General features: G+C 37.6%; 1 protein-coding gene and 1 non-coding gene across 3 annotated transcripts; both read right to left on the reverse strand.

The window, feature by feature from the left end:
- Nucleotides 1–16082: 16082 nt before the first annotated feature.
- Nucleotides 16083–21647, reverse strand: LOC120085641 (eukaryotic translation initiation factor-like). 2 transcript variants are annotated; one of them, XM_039041742.1, is made up of 9 exons: nucleotides 21200–21647; nucleotides 19960–20031; nucleotides 19672–19767; nucleotides 19266–19445; nucleotides 18842–18939; nucleotides 18668–18755; nucleotides 18228–18578; nucleotides 17899–18141; nucleotides 16083–17519 (listed from the first exon to the last, which is right to left on the reverse strand). In XM_039041742.1, exons 1-9 carry the CDS (start codon nucleotides 21344–21346, stop codon nucleotides 16470–16472), a joined length of 2325 nt encoding a protein of 774 aa, XP_038897670.1. In that variant the 5' UTR covers nucleotides 21347–21647; the 3' UTR covers nucleotides 16083–16469. The 2 variants fall into 2 exon arrangements, with proteins under 2 accessions (XP_038897670.1, XP_038897669.1); XM_039041741.1 differs by having other exon boundaries at nucleotides 19266–19448.
- LOC120087434 lies at nucleotides 20643–20748 on the reverse strand. Its single transcript, XR_005484572.1, has one exon. It is a non-coding gene; the product is annotated as a small nucleolar RNA snoR103 (small nucleolar RNA).
- Nucleotides 21648–25656: the final 4009 nt, after the last annotated feature.

A 25656-nucleotide genomic window follows, 5' to 3' on the forward strand; every position in this document is an offset into this window, starting at 1 on the left:
CTCAATAAGTAACCCCACTACTGGGGTCAGGCTGGGCATCTATGTCTTCTAGATACCTACCTTTGGCACATATACACATGAAATAAGAAGGAGACTGAGTTCTATCCTACTGTAGTTAAGTATGCTCACTACCTCTGATGAATCTCGAAGGAGACACAAACTGGTGAATCTCGAAGGAAACACAAACTGGTGAATTCCGAAGGAAACACAAACTGGTGAATCCCGAATGAAACATAAACTGATGAATCCCGAATGAAACATAAACTGATGAATCCCGAAGGAGACCAAACTGGTGAATCCTGAGGGAAACACAAACTGGTGAATCCCGAAGGAAACACAAAATCTAATGGGTATCTAACTAATTAGTAAGGACATTCGTACGGTCTCAACATCAAAATCATCACCATACGAATCTATGACATACATATAATCCTCAACATCATGGCTCTACCACATAGACATATACCTCAATATCATAGTCCTACAACATACATGTATACCTCAATATCATCAGATCAAATACAATCATATGGAAGCACATACCATCTCATACTAGCATTCAAATGTCTATGTGCATATTTAAATAATTCAGATCTTGTGCCAGAGCATACTTTGATTCAGATCATACTATCAATCTTTCATGTTGTCATTCTGCCATAACCTTCATTTAACATGCTAACATACATCTAATGTCTGGCTTGTGGGCAGTTTCAGTAGTAAGATTACTTACCTTGATATTAGATTGAACCAAAAAGCAATTGAATCTTTGTGAAATTCTTGAATCCTTAATCAAACCTAAACATAAACCAAGCTTTAAAATTAATAGTTAAGGCCAAATTCCAAACACCCAAATATTACAAAATATTTCCAGATAACCTTACCTAAGGTGTGGTCCAATTCAAATTCACCTTCCAAACCTCCAATTTTAAGTCTAAATAATTAGTAAACCAAACTCTTATTCATCTTGAATGAAATTCTTAAATCAACCCCCTAATCATAATTGGAGTGACCCTATCGATTTCGTGATCGTCAAAATGAATGACTTTGTTGTGGTGTTGGGATAGAATTCTTGCTTGAGCTCCAGGTAATACCGATACCCCTCGCCAAGTGTCTAGTGATCACAGGGTCTACGCCCACTGTTGTGCATGCCGGAATCAGACATCTGAATGGGATAAGGATGATCTCAACCCTTCAGTTGGAGAAGGACTTTACCCACGAATCAGTCAAAACCACAAAAGAAAAAACCCCTCAAGACATTCTACGTGTCTTGGAAAAGTGTCGTGTTGTCGACCCGAACAGTTTACACAAGTCCTTACCTCTAAAGATGAGGAGAAAGAGAAAAAGAAATCCTAGACGCCGAGAGTTCCTACTAGGGGACAGGGTTTGAGTAAACTTATGCCTAGGACAATTTCGAAGTCGAGGACAAAGAGAACATTACCTTGTGAACAACTTTAGAAGACCAGTGGAAGTCATCGAAAGGGTTGAGAAAGCCTCTTATCGGGTGCAGTTACAATCATGGATGGAGATTCATCCCATCATCCACGTAAGTAGACTAAAATCCTATTATCCTGACCATGCCGAGGAGCGATGTAGGGTGGTGACCCGTCTGACTGTCACGACGAAGAGAATGACAGAGGAAGAAGCCAACGAGAGACTTGCTGGAAGAAGCGACAAAATTGGAAGACCAGGACCAAGCTGGGAAGAGTTCCAGGAGATATGGAAAAGCTTTCAAGACGGAGAAGTTTGTTGGGAGTGCGCATAAGACCTCAAAGGCAACTACTCAACGATTTGTTGAGTTTAAGCAGGGTCAGTTGACGGGGACGTCAACCAATTGGGTGGGGGAGAATATTACGGTCATGCTTGTCCAGGGCGTGTTGCCCATCTTTTTACTATGCTTTCATCCTATGTATTTTATTTTGCTAGGTAGTTTACTTTCTATGTACTTTTCTTAGTGTGTGACATTTTCATATGCATGGGTGACATATGTATTTTTGTTCAGAATGCACTATATTGGGTTAAGACTAATCATCATATCCTCATACCAGTGAGTTGTATGCTATAAAGACATGTTGTTGCTTATTGCTTTCTAATTGTACGACTAATGTTCATTGTTTACACATGCTTTCAAACGTTTACGAAAACCTTTTCCTCTAAACCCATTTTTTAAAACCTTTTCTCAAGAACATGGGTAAAGGTTGTTTGAAACGCCCATTGTGCCATCGGCTATTTGGATTTGGATTAGCGGACTTGTTCGAGGGCAACAACAAGTGTCGCATAATCGCCTCAATACCCTTACAAAGATGTGATTGTGAAACCAAGCATTCATTAATTGATATGCTTGTATTCTGATTGAGATTAACAAGAGTATTGTCCAATTGATGATAATGAGCATGTTCAACAGATTGAAAGTGCGTAGACAGGAAGTCCCACAAACTTTTAGCATCATCAAATGCATAAAACTGAACATGAATGGCAGGAATCGATGTATTACCTAACCAAGTGATAATTTGATAATTCTTACTGTCTCAATCTTATAACCGTTCGATATTATCGTTCTTAGTAGTTGTCTTAACTGGCTTGGAAATATCTTCGGTGGTAATGCACCATAACTTGCGCCCAATTAGAAAACTTTTCATTTGATGAGTGCAAGTAAGATAGTTGGTCCCATCAAGAATAATATTAATAGGACGAAACACATAATCTTTCTCTACGTTGGCGGACACCCAAAGCAACTGCTCTAATTAGAAGACAGGAGTGGAAAACAAGTCAGATCGACGGCTCGGCTTGGCTAGAGAGCAAAGATAGATCAGCGACTTCGGCTCGGCTTGGTTCTCAACTCTGGAGGAACTCTTATTCAAGAGTACCTACAAGCGAAAGCGGATCTGTCCAATTCATTGTGACAGAATTACCACATATACATTCAAAACATACTAATATGCATTCATAATGCTAAAGAGATCAAGAGATCAGATGAAGATTTCTTCTTCACAGCGAGTCTAAAATCCAACTGTCTACCTCGAACAATCACCACTCGAATAAAAGGAAACGAAAAAGACACCACCACTCAGAGCCATCAGTATTCTTGGAGTGAGAATCCAAAGTGTGGGATTTGTTCGGATTTGGTAGAGGGAAGGAGGAAAAGAGACCGTACACAATAATCAAGCAAGTGGGAGATGAGGTCGTCTATCGCATAGACAAGATGCTTGATCGTTTAGGTGAAGTATACGATCATGTAGGAAAAAGTAAGCGATCGTCTAAATGATTGTGTAGGAAAAGGGTGAGCGATCGTCTAAACGATCGTGTAGGAAAAACTAAGCGATTTTCTATACGATCGTTTAGTAAATATCGGGAGCTAAACGATCGGTTAGGAAAAGGTAAACGATCGTTTAGTTAATCGCACGCGAAGGTGTAATCGGTAAGCGACCGCTTAGCAATATCGTATATGTAAGTGATCGTGCAAGAACTATTGTATAGACACTGATTTTCTAAACGATGACACTCTCTTTATCACAATGTCCGCGCCTATGACTCCTGCCCATCATCAACCATTTATAATGCACTCATCCGTTATTTAGAACAGAAGAGACGTCGTCCCATTTCCTTTATAACCGTCCAATGGATGTGATCTTATCATATTCATAACATATAAATTAATATCTTATATTAATTATAATATTTTCATCTACTAGATATAAATCATAATTATATCTAATTTCCTTCAAATTAATGTATCTCACACATAAAGTTAATTATATCATATTTAATTAACTCGTTCAATTATATCATATATAATCGAACTCCTTTTTGTCAATTTGAACATTTCAAACTGACCCAAAAACTGATTCTCAACTTGTATCTAAGCTACCAAGGGGACCTTATGGACCTATGGCTCGAAGCTCCAATGGTACGTGAATAGCTGAATAAACTCTTTAGTCACGATATCCACCATCCGTTAACTGTCAGACATTCCACTAAAGAGCGACAGTTGAACTCTTCTTGCCATAGATATATTTCTATGTCCATTGGATATAACCAATCATCAGTACGATGACCCTTCACAGATGCTCGTAATTACAGCAGGCCAATTTACCGTTTTGCCCCTATAATTACATCTTCCTCCTTAAGTACCACTAATACTTCTAATGAACAATACAACATAGTCCTACTATATGTGAACACCTCTTGGGCTATGAGAAGGTGTGTGGCGCCACATCGTTCAAGCTCTAGGACCAGCCTTTAAAAGAGCAATCTATCTACTTACCCCTACTTTGGGGAAGGAGTGAACTCTATCTTGTGAAGCTGAGTTCCCAGCTCCCAAATCAGACGAATCCCCAAAATGATATGTTTTAGTCAACGCTCTAGCTACTCGCACCCATGCAAATCAAAGGACTACCCTCGATGGCAGGAGTTCCCAACTCACTCAGGATTGAAGTCATGTTACTTATTGTCATCCTAGTGAAGTGAAGTCTCAGTCATGAACGGAGTTATATGACAAGACATTAACACTTCAAGGTCTCAGCTAAACTCTTTGTATAGGACGCCCCCGCTCGCATGTCCACTACACGAATGATCAGGATCAGATCATCTGTGACAAGTCACAACATTTGTAACAATTTCACAAAGCAGGTCGCGTCCGTAGTGTTACCAGGATAAGGTTTCCTTCCTATATCCATATACTACAGACTACTTTTGTTGTCACTTAAGACATGATCCACTTTTATGTCACTACATACATGCTTAAGTTACATAAATACAACCAGAGATATTAAGTTTATTAGTTTGTGGTAAAATAAAAAACATCTAAATGTGCAAAGTCAAGTAATGAAGTAAATATCATTTATATTATGCATCACAAGTGTTCGTACAAAATTGTTTACAAACTATAGGACACAAGACTTTTGGGCACAAACCTCAACAATCTCCCACTTGTCCTAAAGCGAAGTGAGGAGTACAAGTAAACAGGTACAAAACAATAAACTAGGGCATAAAAACCCAATGCAACAAAATCTCCCACTTGCCCTAGTCCAGCTGCGGGCGGTCCCGTAGACATGCTCTGAAGGTGGCCCTCAAACACTGTAGCCGTGAGAGCCTTCGTAAACGGATCAATAACGTTTTGCTCCGAGGCGATCTTCGTGACGATCACGTCTCCTCGATGCACTATCTCGTGGATCAGATGATAATTTCGCTCTATGTGTTTGTCGCGCCTATGACTCTTGGGCTCCTTGGAGTTTGCCATAGCACCACTATTGTCACAATAGAGGGTGATGGGCCTAGACATATATGGAAAAACTTCCAACTCTGTCAAGAACTTCCTGAGCTAGACGACCTCTTTAGCAGCTTCACAAGTCGCTACGTACTCAGCCTCTATCGTGGAGTCAGCGATTCACCCCTACTTAGTGCTCCGCCACATACAACTCCTCAATTAAGAGTAAATACTGACCCTGAAGTGGACTTTCGAGAGTCATTATCAGTCTAAAAGTCAAAATCTGTGTATCTAGTAAGGATCAAATCCCGAGACCCATACACGAGCATGTAATCCCTCGTTCTTCGAAGATACTTGAGGATGTTCTTAACTGCAGTCCAGTGACCCTGGCCTAGGTTAGATTGATATCTACTGACTATTCCCACAACATAGTAAATGTTTGACATAGTGCAGAGCATCACATACATTAAACTGCCAATGGCAGATGCATATGGGACCCGTCTCATGTCCTCAACCTTTTGAGGCGTAGTAGGATACATGTCCTTAGACAAAGTGACTCCATGCCTGAATGGTAGTAGTCCCTTTTTGGAGTTCTGCATCAAGTACTTGACAAGATTTTGTCAATATACAATGCCTGAGACAACGCTAGCACTTTGTTCTTACAATCCCGAAAGATCTGTATACCCAGAACAAACTGAGTCTCTCCTAAATCTTTCATTTGGAATTAGGTCGCTAGCCAGTTCTTAACTGTAGTCAGTAGACCTACATCATTCCCAATGAGTAGTATATTGTTTGCATATATTACTAAGAAAGCTACTCAACTGTTGACTATTTAGGAATTTTGTGAAGCCCAGATAGAGATCAGGTAGGTTCGTAACCCTCCCACTGCGTGAGGTTCCCTCAACTCTTGAGGTGGAACCGACCTACCAGATGAACTATCATCAACAATTCTGGTTGATGAAACATGTCCTTAAACAACTCTTGTTGAAGTTTCAGTAGTTTTTTTGGAAAGCTCACTTAACACGACTTTACTACGTGGACTGTGCTCCCTGATATGATCCTCCTCCAGAAAAGTAGCGTTCATGGAAACAAACACCTTATTTTCGGACAGATCATAAAAGTAACCTCCTCGTGTACCTTTGGGGTAGCCTACAAAGAGGCACAACCTCAATCGTGATTCCAACTTCTTGGGATTTGCCTCAAGCACATGTGTTGGGCAACCCCATATGCGGAAGTGACGTAAACTAGCTTTAGCGTCCGTTCTATAACTCTAGTGGTGTTCTTGCAATAATCCCTTAGAGGAACAAAGTTGAGAATGTATACTGGCAATCTCCACTGCAAAACCCCAAAAATGAGTTCCCAGTAAAGGAAGCGTAATCTCATCAATCGAACGAACCCATGTCCAACAAGGTTTTTGTTTCTCTCACTCTCTGCTACACCATTTTGCTGAGGTGTACCCGGTGCCGAGAGTTGGAAAACGATTCCATGTTCTAATAAATAGTCCTGGAACTCATAATCTAAAAACTCTCCACCTCGATCTGATCGAAGTGTTCGTCTATCTAAAACATTTTCAACTTCGGTCTTAAATATTTTGAACTTTTCAAAAGATTCAGACTTTCATTGCATCAGATAGACATACCCCATATCTTAAAAATCATCAGTAAAACTGATAAAGTACTCATAGCCTCCTTGAGCTCGCACATTCATAGGACCACAAAGGCCAGAATGTACTAATTCAAGAGGCTCTTTGACTCATTAACCTTTTCAGTACAAGGTCGTTTAGTCATCTTACCTTTAAGGCAAGATTCGCACACTGGTAAAGAATTTTCCTTTAACGTGCTTAGAAGGCCATTCTTCACCAATCTCTTAATCCTACTGAGATTGACGTGCCCTAATCAAAGGTGCCAAAGTCAGGCATTTTCTTTTGGAGAAACTTGTTGGCATTTAGATTGAGTTACGACAGATTTAAACATCTCTATATTATGGAGGGAACTTAAGGCTAAAGGTCTTAGCACATACTAGTTATTCCAGTTTAGCTGTACAAATTTCAACACCATCCTTACAAATAAACATTTTATTCAAATTAAAAGAAATAGTGTAATTGTATTGTAACAGACATTTTACAGAAATAAGGTTCCTTTTTAGTACAGGAACAACAAAGGTATCTTTTAATATAAGAAACCTATTATGTAAAGTAAACTGGATGTCTCCCACTGCTATAGCTGAGACAACGTGTCCGGTGCCTACTCGCAACGTCATCTCACTAGCCTCCAATTGTCGCCAGGATCTAATCCTCTTTGTACGCCTTGGCCTTAGCCTTGGCAACCGTCTTTTCCTTCAGATAATGAGGACAATTACTCTTCCAGTGTCTGTCTAGGTTATAGTGGAAACATTTTCCTTTTTCAACCGGTGGTGGATGCTTCTTCTGGGCGATAGGTGGCAGGTTAGCAGGCGCATTCCCTTTCCCTTTACCACCCTTCTTCTTTTTCCCCTTTACAGAGTTAAAAGTTGAAGGTGCAGACTTTGTTCCAGAGGTCGAACCTCGATAGAACTTTTTAGAGGACGAGACAACATTTGTGTCACCTCTCTTTTTCTCCTTACTTTTCAGCAAAGATTGGTAAGTCTGCAACTCGTTGAGGAGAGTGGTGAGGGATTAGTCCACTTTGTTAAGAATCGTATTGCTAACAAAATGGAGGAAGCTTTTCAGCAATGAATGTAGGATAATGCTAACCTGACTGCCCTCATCAATTTTAGACCCATTCATCTCCACCACGTTAAAGTGGACCATCATATTCAGCACGTGTTCACGAACAAAGATGCCTTCCTCCATTTTAGAGCTGAAGATGTGTTTCAGAGCCTCATGCTTGAGCTGTCCAAACGGTTGTCCGAACATTCCCCNCTTCCTCCATTTTAGAGCTGAAGATGTGTTTCAGAGCCTCATGCTTGAGCTGTCCAAACGGTTGTCCGAACATTCCCCGTAGGGACTCCATGATCTCACGAGCTGAGACCATGGACTCGTGTTTCTTGGCCAACACCCATTAAGACTAGCCAGAATCTAGGCTCGGACCTTCTCATTTTCCCATGTCCAACGCTCGTACACCACCCGAACATTTCGAGTAGCATCCTGAGGTGGAATAGGAGGGCATTCCTTTGTAAGGACAAACTTCAAATCCTCAATGACGAGTATCGTCGTGAGCATATGTTTCCAACTTGAATAGCTTTGGCCATTCAGTTTTTTGGCGCTAAGTAAATTGATAGTGGCTAAGTTCATTAAAAACCGTTGCTAAAAAAAACAAATAACCTTTTATAAGACTTTGCAAAAACCACATTTTTTTAATTAACCAATTAATTTTAGCAAAATAGATTCTAAGTACCCTAAGTGAAAAGACTTCTATTTTGCAATGATGCCCCAACGAGGCAGGACAAACGACACCGGTGGGGTGTTCGGATGTCCCTTCACTAGGATGAGACATTCTCAACCATTAGGCAGAACCAACTCTTGGAACTAAACCTAATAGCCACTATTTGTTCGGTCTAGCATAGTTAACCCTTAACAATCCTACGTAAGTGTAACCCCTCGTTTTCGGCCCCAGAGCCCCACCCTAATGTGCTCACTGTCGGGAAAAAAGCAGATTAGGACAAGAGACTAAGCAACCTTATCCTCTTACAGGAGATCAAATAAAGAAACGCGCAAAACAACCATCCTATAGGGGGACACACCCAGGGTGCCACGAGGCGATGCGCAAAAACTTTATTCAATCCAGCGAGGGAGACCGAAGGATATGCTGTCGCACTTCCCACACCCACTTACTATGAACACTCTCTCCATCCACCTTGATATTGATCTACCCAAACATCATTCGTTAGGGGGACACACCAAAGGTGCCTCGAGGCCGAGGGTAGATCTCATGGTGTGAACTATGAGGAAGAAATGTGATAGGTGAAAATGAAGCATCAAATGCCCCAAGAACCTCCCACTGAATGTTCTACCTAGGGGTTTATTAACCTAGACGATTCAACTACTGATGATGATCTGTCATTTATTAAGTTTGCTAAAAAACATTTTTTTGTCTTTGAAATTAAAAAAAAAAAAAAAAAAACAAATCCAAGTAGTCACATTAAACTCTTTAATGGACTGGCCGTAATTTGCATGCATGCATCAAATCTATCTAAATTACCTTTCCAGGTAGGGGTGTTCCGTTGCCGTCATCTTAAATACCCCAGCCTAGACAAAATCTGCCTTCGAAAAAAAGTCTACTATAGATAGACTTGCTACATCTTAATCTTTTACTACTTATTTTAGTTCTAATTCATTTTATAACCATTTATAAAATAAACAACTAAAACACTCATCCCACATAACGAAGTATTTATAATGCTTATAAATATAATGTTAAATAAATAAAGCATACATAAATATAACCCTTATATCATATGATGCATGAGTATGCACGTAAGTAAATTAAAACATGCTTCACTAAATTATAACAATTATAATAAAGAGATGATGCATGACCAATGCATAACCTAAGGTGGGATTTACTATATGTGCATACCATATGACATATTAAAAAACATATATCGCATGTAATAAATAAAGGATTAATGGACTGGGATGAGCCTTTACAAAAATCAGAATGAAATAACCCTATCTATTACATTTTTCATCGAGCAAACCGGTTCACAGGCGAACTGGGTTTTGAACCACCAGAGGACTCCATCGTGTAGTAAACGCTGTAGGTAGACGATCGTCCAACGCGCACTAGATGATAGAAGCAAAATTAAACGATCGCATAGACGACAACGAGGCTGCGAAGCCTGATTGTCTATGCGATCGCTTAATGCGGTGACAGGTAAACGATTTACCTTGCATTACTAAGCAATCGTTTAGTCAGCTACTAAGCGATAAAGTTCGCTGACCTAAACGATCGTCTAGTACACACGCGCGTTAAGCGATATGCGAGCATCCCATCGTCTACACGACCCAATACTCAGCAATCGTGTAACCGATCGTCGACACGATGCGATCAACTCTTGATCGCTTACCCGATCGTCTACACAATGCGATCATCAGCGATCGCGTACCCTATCGTTTGCATGATGCGGTCAACAACGAGATCGCGTACCCCATCGTTTACAAGATGCGATCAACCTTTGATCGCATACCCCATCGTCTAATCGATGCGATCAACAGCGATCGCATACTCTATCGTCTGCATGATGCGATCAACCCTTGATCGTCTCCTTCCTCAAAGAACCACAACGCTTGCTCCGATCTTCTTCATGAACGACTCAAAACTCAAACAAACTTTGAATTACAGACTCGATAATGATTATTAATGCCCAAAAATGCAAGAGCCTTTACAACAACCGCAAAAGTAAAAGAATTAAATAAAACCGAGGCTAACATCCACAAAAATATCCATAAATCCGCACATCCATAGCAATTTAACGAATAAACAATGTATATATGCACCTACCAATTGAAGGAACTCTTATTCAAGAGTATCTACGAGCGGAAGTGGATCTTTCCAATTCATTATGACAGAATTACCACATATACATTCAAAACATACTAATATGCATTCATAATGCTAAAGAGATCAAGAGATCATACTAGATGAAGATTTCTTCTTCATAACGAGTCTAAAACCCAACCTTCTACCTCAAACAATCACCACTCGGACAGAAGGAAATGGAAAAGATACCACCACTCAGAGCCCTTAGTATTCTTGGAGTGAGAATCTAAAATGTGGGCTTTGTTCGGATTTGGTAGAGGGAAGAAGGAAGAGAGACCGTACACAACGATCAAGCAAGTGAGAGATGAAGTCGTCTATCGCATAGACAAGATGCTTGATCGTTTAGGTGAAGTATACGATCGTGTAGGAAAAAGTAAGCAATTGTCTAAACGATCATGTAGGAAAAGGGTGAGTGATCGTCTAAACGATCGTGTAGGAAAAACTAACAATTGTCTATACGATCGTTTAGTAAATATCGGGAGCTAAACGATCGGTTAGGAAAAGGTAAACGATCGTTTAGTTAATCGAGCACGAAGGTGTAATCGGTAAGCGACCGCTTAGCAATATCTTATATGTAAGTGATCGTGCAAGAACTATCGTATAGACACTGATTTTCTAAACAATGACACCCTCTTTATCACAATGTTCACGCCTATGACTCCTGCACATCGTCAACCATTTATAATGCACTCATCCGTTATTTAGAACAGAAGAGACGTCGTCCCATTTCCTTTATAACCGTCCAATGGATGTGATCTTATCATATTCATAACATATAAATTAATATCGTATATTAATTATAATATTTTCATCTACTAGATATAAATCATATTTATATCCAATTTCCTTCAAATTCATGTATCTCACACATAAAGTTAATTATATCATATTTAATTAACTCGTTCAATTATTCTCTTGTCAATTTGAATATTTCAAACTGACCCAAAAACTGATTCTCAACTTGTATCCAAGCTACCAAGGGGATCTTATGGACCTATGACTCAAAGCTCCAACGGTACGTGAATAGCTGACTAAACTCTTTGGTCACGATATCCACCATCCGTTAACTGCTAGGCATTCTACTAAAGATTGACAGTTGAACTCTTCTTGCCATAGATATATTTCTATGTCCATTGGATATAATCAATCATCAGTACGATGACCCTTCACAGATGCTCATAATTATTGTAGGCCAATTTACCGTTTTGCCTCAATAATTACATCTTCCTCCTTAAGTACCACTGATCCCTCTAATGAACAATATAACATAGTCCTACTATGTGTGAACACCTCTCGGGCCATGAGAAGGTAAGTGCCGCCACATCGTTCAAGCTCTGGGATTAGTCCTTAAAAGAGCAGTCTATCTACCTACCCCTACTTTGGGGAAGAAGTGAACTCCATCTTGTGAAGCCGAGTTTCCAGCTCCCAAATCAGATGAATCTCTAAAATGGTAGGTTTGAGTAGAGATGTCCATTTAACCCGCGAGAACCGGCCCCGAACGGGGCGGGGAATCCTCGAACACATGGGGAATGGGAGAGGGAGTGGGGAATTTTTTTTCCCCATTTTCATTTCGGGGTCGGGGCTGGGGAATATATTCCTCGGCCCCGGCCCCACCCCGAGTGTATATATATATATAATCTAGAATTTCTTATTGCCAGTGTCGCCCCGCCTCTGCTCTACTCTAGCTCCACCTCTAGTCCGTGTGAGCTCTCCCTCTTGGCACCTCCGACTTCCTCGCCCACTGTCGTCTGCGTCCTTACTCTCTCTGCAGTCCACTGGCTCTCCTCTCACTCGTCCAGTCCGGTTGTCTCTCCGACGGCTCTCCCACTGTCGTTCTTCCTCACCCACTCGTCAGTCGTCCGATCGTCTCCGTCTGTGTCACTCGTCCGATCATCTTCGTTTGAGTCAGTAGTCACTCATCGTCCGGCTCAGTCACTCGAATCCCTCTCCGCGGCTCTCCCTCACAGTTACTCGGCCACTGATCTACTATCCAATATGCTGACTCTCCCTCAAGGCATGTCCAAGACTCCGAAATCTGAATATTACTTTCAGATCTGATTTTTTTAGAAGATAAAATGTGTTATAGTTATTTTATTTTTTATTTTTGGAAATCTGATGTGTTAGAAATCTGATGGTTAGAAATCTGATATGTTTGAAATCTGATGGTTAGAAATCTGATCTGTTAGAAATTCAAAATTGATTTTTTTGTATGTATGAAATTTTGGTATGTTTGACCTTTGAATGTTACTATTTGACTATTTGTAGGTGAAATTTGAAAATGACTCTATCGAATAATAATGAGTTAGAACAAGGTGGTTCAACTCCAACATCCATGAACATTAGTGAATCAACCCCAACAAACAGTGTTTCTAGTGGTAATGATCAATCTACGCCTATTACATTAGATACCAATGATAATGAGGATGTACTAAAAAGTAATAGGTTGACGTCAGTAGTATGAAATCATTATAAAAGACAAAAAATAAATGACACAATGAAAGCAATATGTAATTATTGTGGAAAAAAAAGTTAAGAGGGGAATCTAAAAATGGGACAAAGCATTTACATGACTATTTCAAAATTTGTCCCTTATGGAGACAGAGACATTAGGCAATCATGTTTGAGACCCACTAAAACCAATAAAGGAAAAGTAGTCCTAAATCCGACCCTCTTTGATTATGAAGCTTCTAGAAGAGATCTTGTTTGTGCTATAATCTTGCATAAATATCCAATAAACATGGTTAAACACAAAGGATTTAGAAAGTTTTTGAGTGATATTCAACCATTGTTTAAGATGATTTCAAGAACCACGATGAGGAGAGATATAATAAAAATTTATGAAGAACAAAGAATTTATGAAAGTTTTTTAGTGGTGTTCAACCGTTCCCGTCACTACTATTGCTTTTGAATCTGCATTTAGTATTGATGGTAGACATGTAGGTCCACATCGTTCTCAAATTCATGAAAATTTATTGGAAGCTTTGATGTGTACTCAAGATTGATTATGGGCGGAAGATATGAATTGTTTAATTCATTTAATAAGCTTTTATTATTTATAATTTGAGATCTAATTTTCCCTTTATATGTCTTAAATAGATAAACATACTCCTATAGATGCTAAAGTTTTAGAAAATGTCCTTGAGGATCGAGATCCAGATGATGTAAGTTCGTTGATGGCAGCTTGGTTTGGCGATGTTAATGGAGTGTTGTTGTCTGTTGCATCTTAAACAAATATGTTTGTTGTCATGTTGTAACTTTTTTTAAATAGTTGATTGATTATGAATGAATATTATTTAAGTTTAAGTTGAATTTTAATGAGATTGATGTTTTTATATTTAAGTTTATGTTGAATTTTAATGAGAATAGTTGATGGATTATGAATGAATGTTTTTAATAGAAAAATTGATGATATTCTATTGAAATTTACACTAAAAAATGTTTTGTTTTAATTAAAATTGAATTGAAAAGTCCACATTTGATTAAAAAAACAAACAAACAAAGGCGGGAAATTTTTCTTCACAGGGAATCCGGTCCCCGTGGGGAATTTCGCGGGATGGGGAATAGTATAGGGAGGCGGGGGCATTTGTAACAATTCCACATTTGTAACAATCCCATGGATAAAATATTCTTTTGCTTCCAATTAATAAACACATCAATTTGTTTAAGAAACTATAAAATGTTTTTTTGTTTTTATAATAAACACGTCACTAACTTGTTATTTTTTTTTCTTGTTTTTACAATATTTACAGAAATATCCTGACATTGACATCTTTTCAATATTTTCATTGACATCGACATCTTTTTTATATTCCAATCGACATCGACATCTTTTTAATATTTCCATTGATATCGACATTTAGAATATTATCTATAGGTGTGTGTCTTTTTTTTCATAAAAGAATATTTCAAAATATCCCAAAGAGACTTAGTAAAGTCAGGAACTTTCTCATAGACCGTCGCTATAAGAATTTAAAGGCGTAAAAGGAAGGGAAGTGACATAGAATTGACCAATTCAACGAACGAATCAATGAATGATGTCTAACCAATAATTAATGTCTTTGTGAGAAAGCATATACATATCCAAAAGCCTAACAAAATGCGATCAATTCAGTGGGATAATTGCTAAATTAAATTGACTTCTCCCACGCCACGACACATAATAACAAAAATAAAACCATGTACTATAAATTATAATTTCCAAAAGATACTATCGGTGTAACTGAATTGGTAAAAACACATATATTATCGATCAATATGTCAAAAGTTAACAACTTTTTCTAAAACAATATTTGTTCTTGGTATGATCTTTTTGCAAATAGAGAAATAACTCAATACTAATCATAATAATAATGGAGGATCATATTTTTCATAATAATGGAAGATCATACTTTCCTGCTGATTTTCTGTTCTACATATACTTACTTTATTTTTTATTAAAAAGGTACCCTTAAAATTTTCCAATACTTTTTTTTTCTTTTTACCTGTTCATAAATATTCATAAATATTTCAAAATTGTCCTTACAGTTAGGGGTGCGATTCAAATTACGAAAATCGAACCGAATCGAATCAAAAACTCGGTAAAACTTGGTTTGATCCGATTTGAAGAAATTTTGAAACCGAATTAATTTGATGTAATTTGATTCGATTCATTTTTAATTTCAAAAACCGAACCAAACCATTTTTCAATTAAAAAAATATAACAATTTTTTTAAAAAATTCCAAAATCAAATTTAAAACAGTTCAATTTGGTTCAGTTTGAACCAATAAATCGATTCAATTCTGTTTCACATATTAGAAAATGTAAAACGAGGAGTCAACACATGTTTCAGACGAGTGCCATAATCCCACCTTAGCCAACAATGTAAAAGATTTATGCTTCAATAGTATTATAGTAGTTTCAGAAGTTTGTAAAAGGTTTCAATTTTTTAAAAGAATAAGAGTGCTACTAAACAAGTCCAAAAGTATTTATTATAGTTTAGATAATCTAAAAAAAGAAAACATTGTACAGTGGAAAATTCTTGCTACCTAAATAGTAGTCAAGTATTGACATCCATTCTCTAATCTCTATATCGAAGAAAAACATATCGTCACAATACAATAATAAAATTTCATATAAATTAAGAGATATTAGACAAAACAGAGACTAAATTGTAAAATTAAAATAAGACACAAATCACAGACTTAAATGAATATAACCTACATGGAAATTAAACATGTATATATATATAAGCAAGCTCTCAGATGCTATCCTGCCAAGGAAGGTGAGAGGTAGACAAGAATGATCAAGTTCTCATTGTAATATTCATTCAATAGGCAAACTGGCAAAGGCAGAGATGAAAAAAAAAAAAAAGATGAATGAGTTGGGGAAGACGAAAGCAGACATTATTGAGGGAAAAACTCAGATGCCACATAAGGGCTAAAGTACAACAAGCAATGTATTTTGATACATCATAATATAAATTCAAAATCTAATGTAACAACTTGACCCATCATCAATTCCTGTTATTCTCAAGCCACCCAAGACGTCTTCGATGAGCAGACGAGAGAAATGCAAGACATTTTGCTCCTAATTACTCAACAAAGTCTATACTTAATAGAACCCCCCAAAGAAAAAAGGAAGAAAAGAAAGAAATATACAACTCAATATAAATGATCAGTTATTTGTCTTTTCGCGATCGTTCGTAAACATGAAATGAAAAATCTTTTGATCAAAAACGTAATGGGAAATCAATCCCACATGACTCAATTCACGCAAGTAAAGTCTCACATGCCTGGATCTCAACGCTTTGAGTTGCCAGAATTCCTTCTCCAGACGGGCTAGAGTTGAGTATCTTCATAGCACCACCAAAAATGGATTTCTGGAAGTAATTATTTTCCAGATTCTTGAGAATCTCCTTCACAACCGTGAAATTCAGACCCCCAATCAGAATCAACTTCCCAAGAATCTCGCCGAAATTGTTTGGTGCTTTTGGCAGATCAATGCCTGTATCATCCATCAATGACCCATATAGAAGGCACCCGGTACCTATATCCTTTGCGGTCAAGACATTCTTGTGAAACAAGTGCTCAAGAAGCTTAACTACTGGGTCTACGCATGGTGGAATCTTCTCAAGTGCCATGGTAAGGGATTCTTTAACAACCTCAGGGTGATAAGCTGGGGATTTAAGCTCCACTACACACTGTAGAGCTTCATCAAGAATCCGTACACTGAAGTATTCCTCGAGCAGCAAAATGGTTTTCTTTTGAAGATCCTTGGTTTTCTTTTGAAGATCATCTGCATTGGATGCAGCAGGAGCTGCAGGCTTCGAAGGAGAAGATATGACTGGTGCAACGGGAGCAACTGGTTTAGGGTTGTGAGCGGCAGGCTGGGTTCCAGGCATGGAACTTGGTCGGGCAGAAGATGCAGCAGCACTACCCTGTAGAAAGGCACTTGTTTTCCCGGTTATGACACCACCACTTCCCTGAGGTAAATATTTTGAATTAAGGGAAGGCGTTTTGCCCATTAGTGATGATTGGGCACGCACAGAACCTCCGCTCTCACCCCTTGGCATTGATCGGGATCTAGGAACTTCCCAATTGTCTGACTCAAGTCCAGGCATACCAGGCATTTTCCTGGCTCCAGGCATTCCAGGCATCATACCTCCAAAGCCAGGTCGGGCAACAGGAAAACCACCAGGACTTAATCCCCCAAGTGCCTCAGCATTACGGCCATTTCTCATCATTGCCATTGAACCTGGACGGAGCCCTAGATTCTTTTCAGCCTCTGAATGAATTTCAGTGATGGTTTTTGCTTTAACCTGCACCCCAAAACAAACGAGGCATCAGATTTGCAGGTTGACTGGCACACAAAATTAAGTTAAAAGAGAGAAGAAAAACCCTTCAATTATCACTGAATAAAGATGCATTCATCAGCCGGTTACTCACCAAACCACACAACCGGGAAAACAAGATGTCACCACAATCATAAACCAGGAAAAAGGAGCAACAGAAAAATAAGTTGCCAGCAACTTTGTAATCATAGTTTGTTACGTGATTTATTTCCCAATTTTTTTTAAAAAATGAAACAAGATTTTTCATTGATAAAAAGAAAAAGAGACAGACAGAAAGACACAATATAAAAGAACCATGTAAAGTAACTCGAACAAACTGTAAACCAGTATAAAAAAAAATATTCACCTCTTCACGTCTAGGGACCCAGTTATTGGCCCGTAAATCAAGAACATCACGAACCATAAATCTCAACCTAGGTGCTAGTTGGGTGTTTGCGGTGAGCTCCTTCAACCGGCTGAAATATAGATCATTGACCCGTCGAGATTTTGGACTCTCATCCAGTTGCTTACCTATTGTGTTAAAAAACTGACTAATAGCCTCAACATTCTCCTCGGCAGGGCATATTTTAGGATCAGGCCCCAACAGCTCCTGAATTGTTAAAAGAATCAAATTAACAACACAGGGCATTCATAGCAAAAAACATAAAATGTAAGTGGATGAGTACTGAAAATTACCAGAACAATATGGTGAACAATCTTTTCAGGCACCATCTTCTGTTTTAGAAGCTCACCTATCAGGCGAATGTTTCCTAGAGTTCGAAGCTTAACCATTCTTTCTTTATCTCTTCTTTCCATTTCCTGCTCAGGACTAGTCATCTGCCTGATTTCTGCCCTCAGGTTATCAGCACCTTCAAATGCCTCTTGGCAAATATTTAAGAGAACTCGTTTAAAAGTGATATCTTTCTCTCCAGGCACATCAGAATGAAATGAAGGAAGCTTCTCGTTAAGGTCAGAGCACAAAAGTGCATACATAGGGCAAAATGTGGGCTCAAACACAGCCTTCTCAAATATAAGTGATATAACATCCTATATTCCATACCTTCAATTACGTTAGTACATTATCTAATAACTTATCAAAGCACAGAAATAAATACACTAGGCACAATAATAGGAACCTTCAAAATATCAGCGGACGTAATTCCAGAATCAATCAATTGACCTTTGAGTACATCAAACTTTTCTGGAGTCAATTTATTAAGTATACTGCAAAAAAGGGAAAGGGAATACTATTTTATTTCCAACGTTCCATGAAATGGTGTGAAATAATAAATCAGAGGAAGAATAGTTACCCTTTAACTGTCTTCAAAACTCGTTCCTTTTCTGAGATATTACCTCTTCTAACTGACCAAGGAACTTCAGCCTTGATAAGAGCAGGTGTGGTGCCGACCTGTTGGCACAGAAAAAATAAGAATGATGCCAGAGCCAGCAGATATACATTAATGAAGAAAGGGGCTCATTCAAAAACTGATGTCAAATGAAAAACTTCCGTGAATGGAATAGATGAAGTGTCCCATAATACACCTTCACATCTAATATCCAAAAAGAGATGGTAACAAATTATTACCAGAAACTTAGACCCTATTATTTGAATTTTGAATGGGTATACATAGTAACAAATTAATCTCTCTCCTACTTCTCAGATGGAAAAAAACAATAACAATTGTATTCATATGATTTCAGTATAGGTTAAGTAGCCAGATAGGAACTTATTACCCCTTGGTTACCAGAAACTTGAACCCTATTATTTGAGTCTGGGAACCTCAACTCAGATTGTCCAGACAAATCCTTATTTGCCTCCCAAGATCCTTCCTCTGTGGAGCCGGGTAGCTGTCCAGATCGACCACGCCAATCTCGATTGTCTGGCTCAAAATAACGGCTTTGAGATTGTGATTGCTGCTGAAGAAAATAGGAACACGTGTAATTAAAGTTCAAGTGAGGTTGTATGAGCATGTGCATGTGTGCACGTGTGCAAGGAATATAGGATGTAAAGGAATGATTCAGGGATGATCATGATCTCAGATCAGAAACTTCATGACCAGATCAATACCAAATGCACAAAAAAGGAAAAGTCATTCTGTACAAAATTGAATGTTATGAATTACAAAACCATTAAACTTACGTTGCTTTCAGCACGGGCCCAAGTTTGCTCCTCCCCAACTATCTCAGACTCAACTTCTAGTTTGACTTTCAAGATTTCCTCAGGGACTATTGCAACCTGAGAAGAAATATATGTTAATTGACAATCTATACGTGTGAACAATGCATATGATGACAATCATGACCTAAGCAATGCCACCAGATTTAATTAAATATGACATTAAAAAATATACTATTTTAATCACCACCAACAAAAAGCATCAGCCAATCAACCTGACTGAAGGTTGGAGATAGATAAATGAACAAATACCTCCCTAAGCTGCAGAAGCTGGTCTCGAGTGTATTGGATCCGCTCACGACCTTCAAACCGTAGATCGCCAGTCTAAAACAAGTTTATAGCATATAATCATTAGACTGAATGTGTAATCACACAAAACATAGAGATTGTAAGAATAAGTGCTTAGACCTATAAAACAAATAGACTACTTGATATATGTAAAGGAATATAGAGAATTTCTCATGCCTAATTTGTACTTTAATCACAAGTGCCTACACCAGCTGAACCACAACCTGAATGTATAACATTTGGCCATGAACAATAAACACTCGTACGACGGTTTGCATCATGGTTTGAATGCATGACCTGAATGGTATCTATAAATACAATTTGCCTCTTCGATTATCTCTCAGACCCATGGTGGTTCTGATGTCTCTATTTGGAACATAGTTTTACTTCTTTTTTAAATGAGATGATCCAATGCTAATAAAATATCTAATTTTTGACTTGTAAATTATTCAGTTAAATACTCCAAGCATGTCAACAAATACAGAAGACGCACACATACACACACAATCACACTCTACATACTAGAGAATTAGACTCCTGGTATACTTGGTCAACATAAGCCACTTTTCCTGATTGAAATGAATGCCCCATATCCTATTATGAATCATCACGCTGCATTTATGAATCTCTAGAAGTTTTGTAAATTTATATGTAATGTAGGCTCTTTATGGGCATCGTTAACTCAAGCTGTGCCCACCTAAAATCCTACATCATATTCTATGTCCATATTTACATCAGGTACACGTACTTGAGTGCCCTGACAAGAATTAGGACAACATTATTCTATAGAATACATTTTTAAAAAAACCATGATTAACATGAAATCTAGAGGTTATAATCTGATATCAACTAACGCCGTTAACATTCAGAATGCAAAACGATGTCAGCCAATAACCAGGGATAACCAAACATCCGTCAAATTTAACAAAACCAGGTTGATCCAATGGACACTCCAAGCAGGATAATTGAAAAACAAGAGACGTCAACAACGGGAAGGTAAAACCCACAGTGAAAACATCAGAACGGGAAAAAACTAACACTTTGATAGATTCCAGATCTATAAAAACAAATCCACACATCCAAATCAATGAAAATAACACAAAAACACCACGAAATCCTCAAAAAAAACCCATACGCATATAAATATATCATGAAAGCGATATCCCTAACGCTATTTGTAAAATAAAAAGCGATGAAATTCGACCTTGAGGATTGAAGCAACGCCGCCATGTGGACGAAGCGAAGAAGAGTCGGCGGAGGAGGAATCGAAGCGAGGTGTAACAAATCTGCTTCCACGAAGGCCACCGCCACCACCTGGTCTCAAACTTATCACCGTCTGATCTGCCTGCATAACTCCACCGATGCAATCCGTTGTTGAGCGGCACGGAGAGGGATGAGGAGAGAGAGAGAGAGAGAGAGAGAGGGTAGATTTAGAGGGAGAAAGAGAGAGATAATCGATGGAGGCGGAGAAAAAAGAGAGGATTGGAATGGAGGATGTTGGATTTTGGAGATTATTTTCGACAGATAGAGACAGAGTGGGATTCTATCTCTACCTGCGTCTCTCTCTGTGTATCTCTTCGCAGCTGCAAAGAGAAAATGGGGTGAGTGAGGAGAAACGCGAGCTCCAAAGAAACCCTTATTGTTGCCGTTATTCTTTTTCTTTTCTTTTCTTTTTTAATTAATTTATCATTTTAGTTCTTTTTTTTTTTATCATCCAAAAATTCCTACTTCTTTTTTTTGGTGATTAATTTTATCATAATTAATTAAAATCCCTTTTTATCATAATTAAAATCTGTTCTATTTTAGGATTTCGTCTCTTTCCTTGTTGTTTTGGGAAGGCGGATTCCAAATTAAATGAAATCCTTTTGAGAAATAAAATTGAATAATTATAAGTGCACTGAATCTATAAAGCATTACGTGGGGCCTGGGCCCAGTTGGTTTATTCTGGCCCAATAAATATTTTTCTGGTTAAGGAATATGGGCCTGGCCGATGATTCTTAGGCTCAATTTCGTGAGTCTAAGTGCAACAGGGTTGGGAAAAGAAAAAAAAAATTTATCAGAGAAATAACAAATTTTAAAGTTTCGTTTGAAAAACGGTAAAATAATTTCAAAATTATAAAAATAGTAAAATCAATTTATATAATATAAAATATTAATTAGTAAATAACAAAACTATCTCAAAACAACAAAATTAAGTACAAATGAGAATGCAAATATACACTATCTCGAATATCACAAATATACTCTACCCGAACATTCTAGAACCATAAATACATAGTCATTCCATGAGCACAAATTAAAAATCACCCAATATGCTCTTTTGATGTTTCCAACTGCCTATAAAATGCGTATTTGCAAGGGAAGATGATGACCAGACGGTGGGGGTCATTGGAAACTTATGGATGACGATGGACTTCCTCTAGGGTGAGAAAGAGCAAAGTTGATTGTACCAGTGAACTTCTTGTTGACAAATGAGTATTTGAAGGAATTGCAACTTCAAAACAATTTGACTATTGAAAATATGGTTGCATTTGACACCAAACCAGTTGTAGGAAGTTTCATCATCTTCATCCATGTGGCCATTTTGCTCATATATCTTGAAAGCCAAACTTTAAACAATATCAATCCCATGACGCCATTGATGAAAATGATGTTTAAAGTAGAAACAAAAATAGGAAATATGTGTGCGAGCGAAAAAAGGTCGACGACCTAGCCAGGTGGTCGTCAAAAGTTAGCCAAGACGATGACATTCAAGAAAGGGTCGTTGAACCCACGATTGCAGATTGAGAAGGAGAAAATGAGATTAAGTGAAAAAGATAAAGAATATGGGATTTAAGGTTTTTTGTTATCTTATTTTAATAATAATATTATTATCAATATTAGTATTAAACTATTTCAGACATTTAAATTTTAGTTCTCATTTATATGTTTTTTTAAGTACAATAAGTCATTTTTACCTTTTTCTATATGAAAAAATGAAAATATTGAAAAAATGAAAAAAAAATCAAATTAATTGATAATAATATGTATAAAATAATGAAAGGATTAATAGGTCATGATCACTTTCTTGGTATCGAAGTTGGTGGAGCGAGTAATGTATGGTGTTTTGGTTCTTTATGTAACGTGCCTAAAAGGAAGAAGAATTACTAGATGGAACATAAAGCAATAGTATGAGGAACTCTTTACAAGACCTAGGTAAGATGAATTGGTCAAGGAATGCCAAGATGGTTGAAATTATAGTTGCCTTTAGATGGGAGAAAACGAGTTATTGGATTGAAAAGTCATAAAGTGTTTGGGTTTGAACTATGTGTTTGTTGCAATGAAAAGGTTCAAGTTTAATTAATCATAACAAGAGAAAGGATAAACGTTTTGAAGTTTAAAAGCAATGTTATCTTGTAGGAATACCCTACTATAGTTCCAAGTTTGGAATGGAATTTTAGATTTATGGAAAAGGTTATAAAGGGTCATATGTCTTGGTTTAGGGATCATGTTTCACTCTTGAAGTGAAAAGTGCACCTTCAAGTTGTTGGGTTAAGCAAGGATAAATATGAAGAAAAATAAAGGTATTTAAGAAAAGTTCTTTTTTTTTTTTTTTAAGGTCTAGAGAGGTAAATGAAAATTAATGTGTTCAAGACTCCCAAATAGTTAAGTATGGTTTGGATTTTAAAACATGATATAGGTAGATACAAGGCATGGTTTTAGTGTAAAGGAGGCGTTGGTTTCAGTGTAAAGGAGGAATCTCTTATTACCATTTTGAACTCTGGACTGCAGTAGGCATTATTCGAAAAAAAAATATATAGCTTGCTTAGGTTATTAGATTGTAGATTGTGAAAGGAGATTCAAACAGTCATATGTTTTAGTACAGATATATTTCACTAGGAAAGTGAAAAAGAGCCTTTTGGATTTATTGGTCTTGGAAAAGATAAGGGAAGATTAAAGGATTTGAGAAATGTTTTGTTGTTTTGAGAAGATAACGGGAATGAATGATTTGAGATTAAGAACAAAGATTTGGTTTGGTTTCCAAGATAGGAAAATGTGTTTACGAACCTTTAGAGTTGGTATGAACAATCTCGTTACTATTTGGAACTATGGATCTTAGTATTTGTTGGTTGAATGGATATCCTGCCTAAGCTATCGGTCATAGAACACAGTTTTAGCATGAAAATTTGATTAAGCTAGAATATCATGCATTTGAAGAGTGTTTAGCAATCTTCTTCAAATTATAGTGGAGTTGGAGGAAATAACGTTTTATGAAGGGATGTTTAGTAGCAATAGTTGCTAGAAATTATGGAAATGGAAGGGGTAAGGCCTCGTTAAAGAGGGGGAAGACGTTGAAAGGTATTAGCAAGGTTTAGAGGTTTTGATTGTGGACACGAATATCTAGAACAAGGAATTAATGAAACCATTGATTTGATTTGAAGGTGAAAGTAGTCTAGCTCCAAGTAAGAAACAAGCTATATGAGTATTAAGGTTGAGTAAATTTGATCTTCCATAATGACCCCTAGCATTAGAGATGAACTTGAGTTGAGAGCAACTCCTATCCTTAAGGCTCCTCATAGAAGGACTCTAGTAGAGTTGGAATAGCCTAAGTCACTGATACAAGAACCATTTAGCCAAGTGTTTCATATGTGCCTTAATGTTTTGCCTTAGAGCATAGATTCAATTTGAACAATTTAAATTGATATCATTCCAAATTCACTCAATTTATTAATTCAAGGTGTTCGTGTTTTATGAGCTAGTAGAGGGACCTTATGGACCTACAGATCATGAGCTCCAACGATTTAAGATTAATTGGCTAAAACTCTTTAGACCAAATTAATCAATATTTGTTAACTATCAAGTCACACCACTATAGCTCGATAGTTGCACTCTCCTCATTGTAGATATATTTTTGTCCACTTGATTTAACCATAATCAGTAAATCGATCATTCACAGGTTGTTCGTAATAACGACTGGGTCAATATGTTGTTTTACCCCCAATATTACATCTTGCTCCTTAAGTTCCACTGATCCTCTAATGAACAATTGGTTTGTGATCCAATCACTAAATCGGATCCCTCTTGGGCAATGAGAGGGTGGGGCTCCTTGTTCAAGACTTAGATTCAATACTTAAGAGAATAACTTTTCTTCTATTCCTAAATCGAGTAGGTTTGAATTCCTTATTGACCCTATGTCCCCAGCTATCTACCTGATCTTACCCCTGAAATGGGAGGCTTATTGAGCCAGCGCTATTGAGCTAACCCTCGCCTATGCAAATTTAAGGATAATCCCGAATAAACAGGAGTTCATAGTTAGCTCAGGATTAAGATTGAGTTACCTAGGTCATCTAAACGAAATAGTTAGTCTTTAAATAGTAGACAACGTTATAAAGTGAGAGTGACTTATTTCTTGATCTGATCTTATGCAAACTCAATGCATAGGACACCCCCACTCCTCATGTCAATACATGAACGAATCAGGATCATGTCATATAACATGATAAGATGAAAACTTATAAACCTTACAGTAGTGGGAGATTTTTGCAATGACTCAACCATTGCTGTGACTTATTGGAAGTCGAAGCTAACATACTGGATGACAAGAATTGAAGAAAGTTGACAAAGAAAATTTTTGTTGAAGTCATAAATTATAAGATAAAGTAATGTACTTAATCTTAGTAA

The sequence above is a fragment of the Benincasa hispida genome, chromosome 9, assembly GCF_009727055.1.
Source record: "Benincasa hispida cultivar B227 chromosome 9, ASM972705v1, whole genome shotgun sequence".
NCBI lineage: Eukaryota > Viridiplantae > Streptophyta > Magnoliopsida > Cucurbitales > Cucurbitaceae > Benincasa > Benincasa hispida.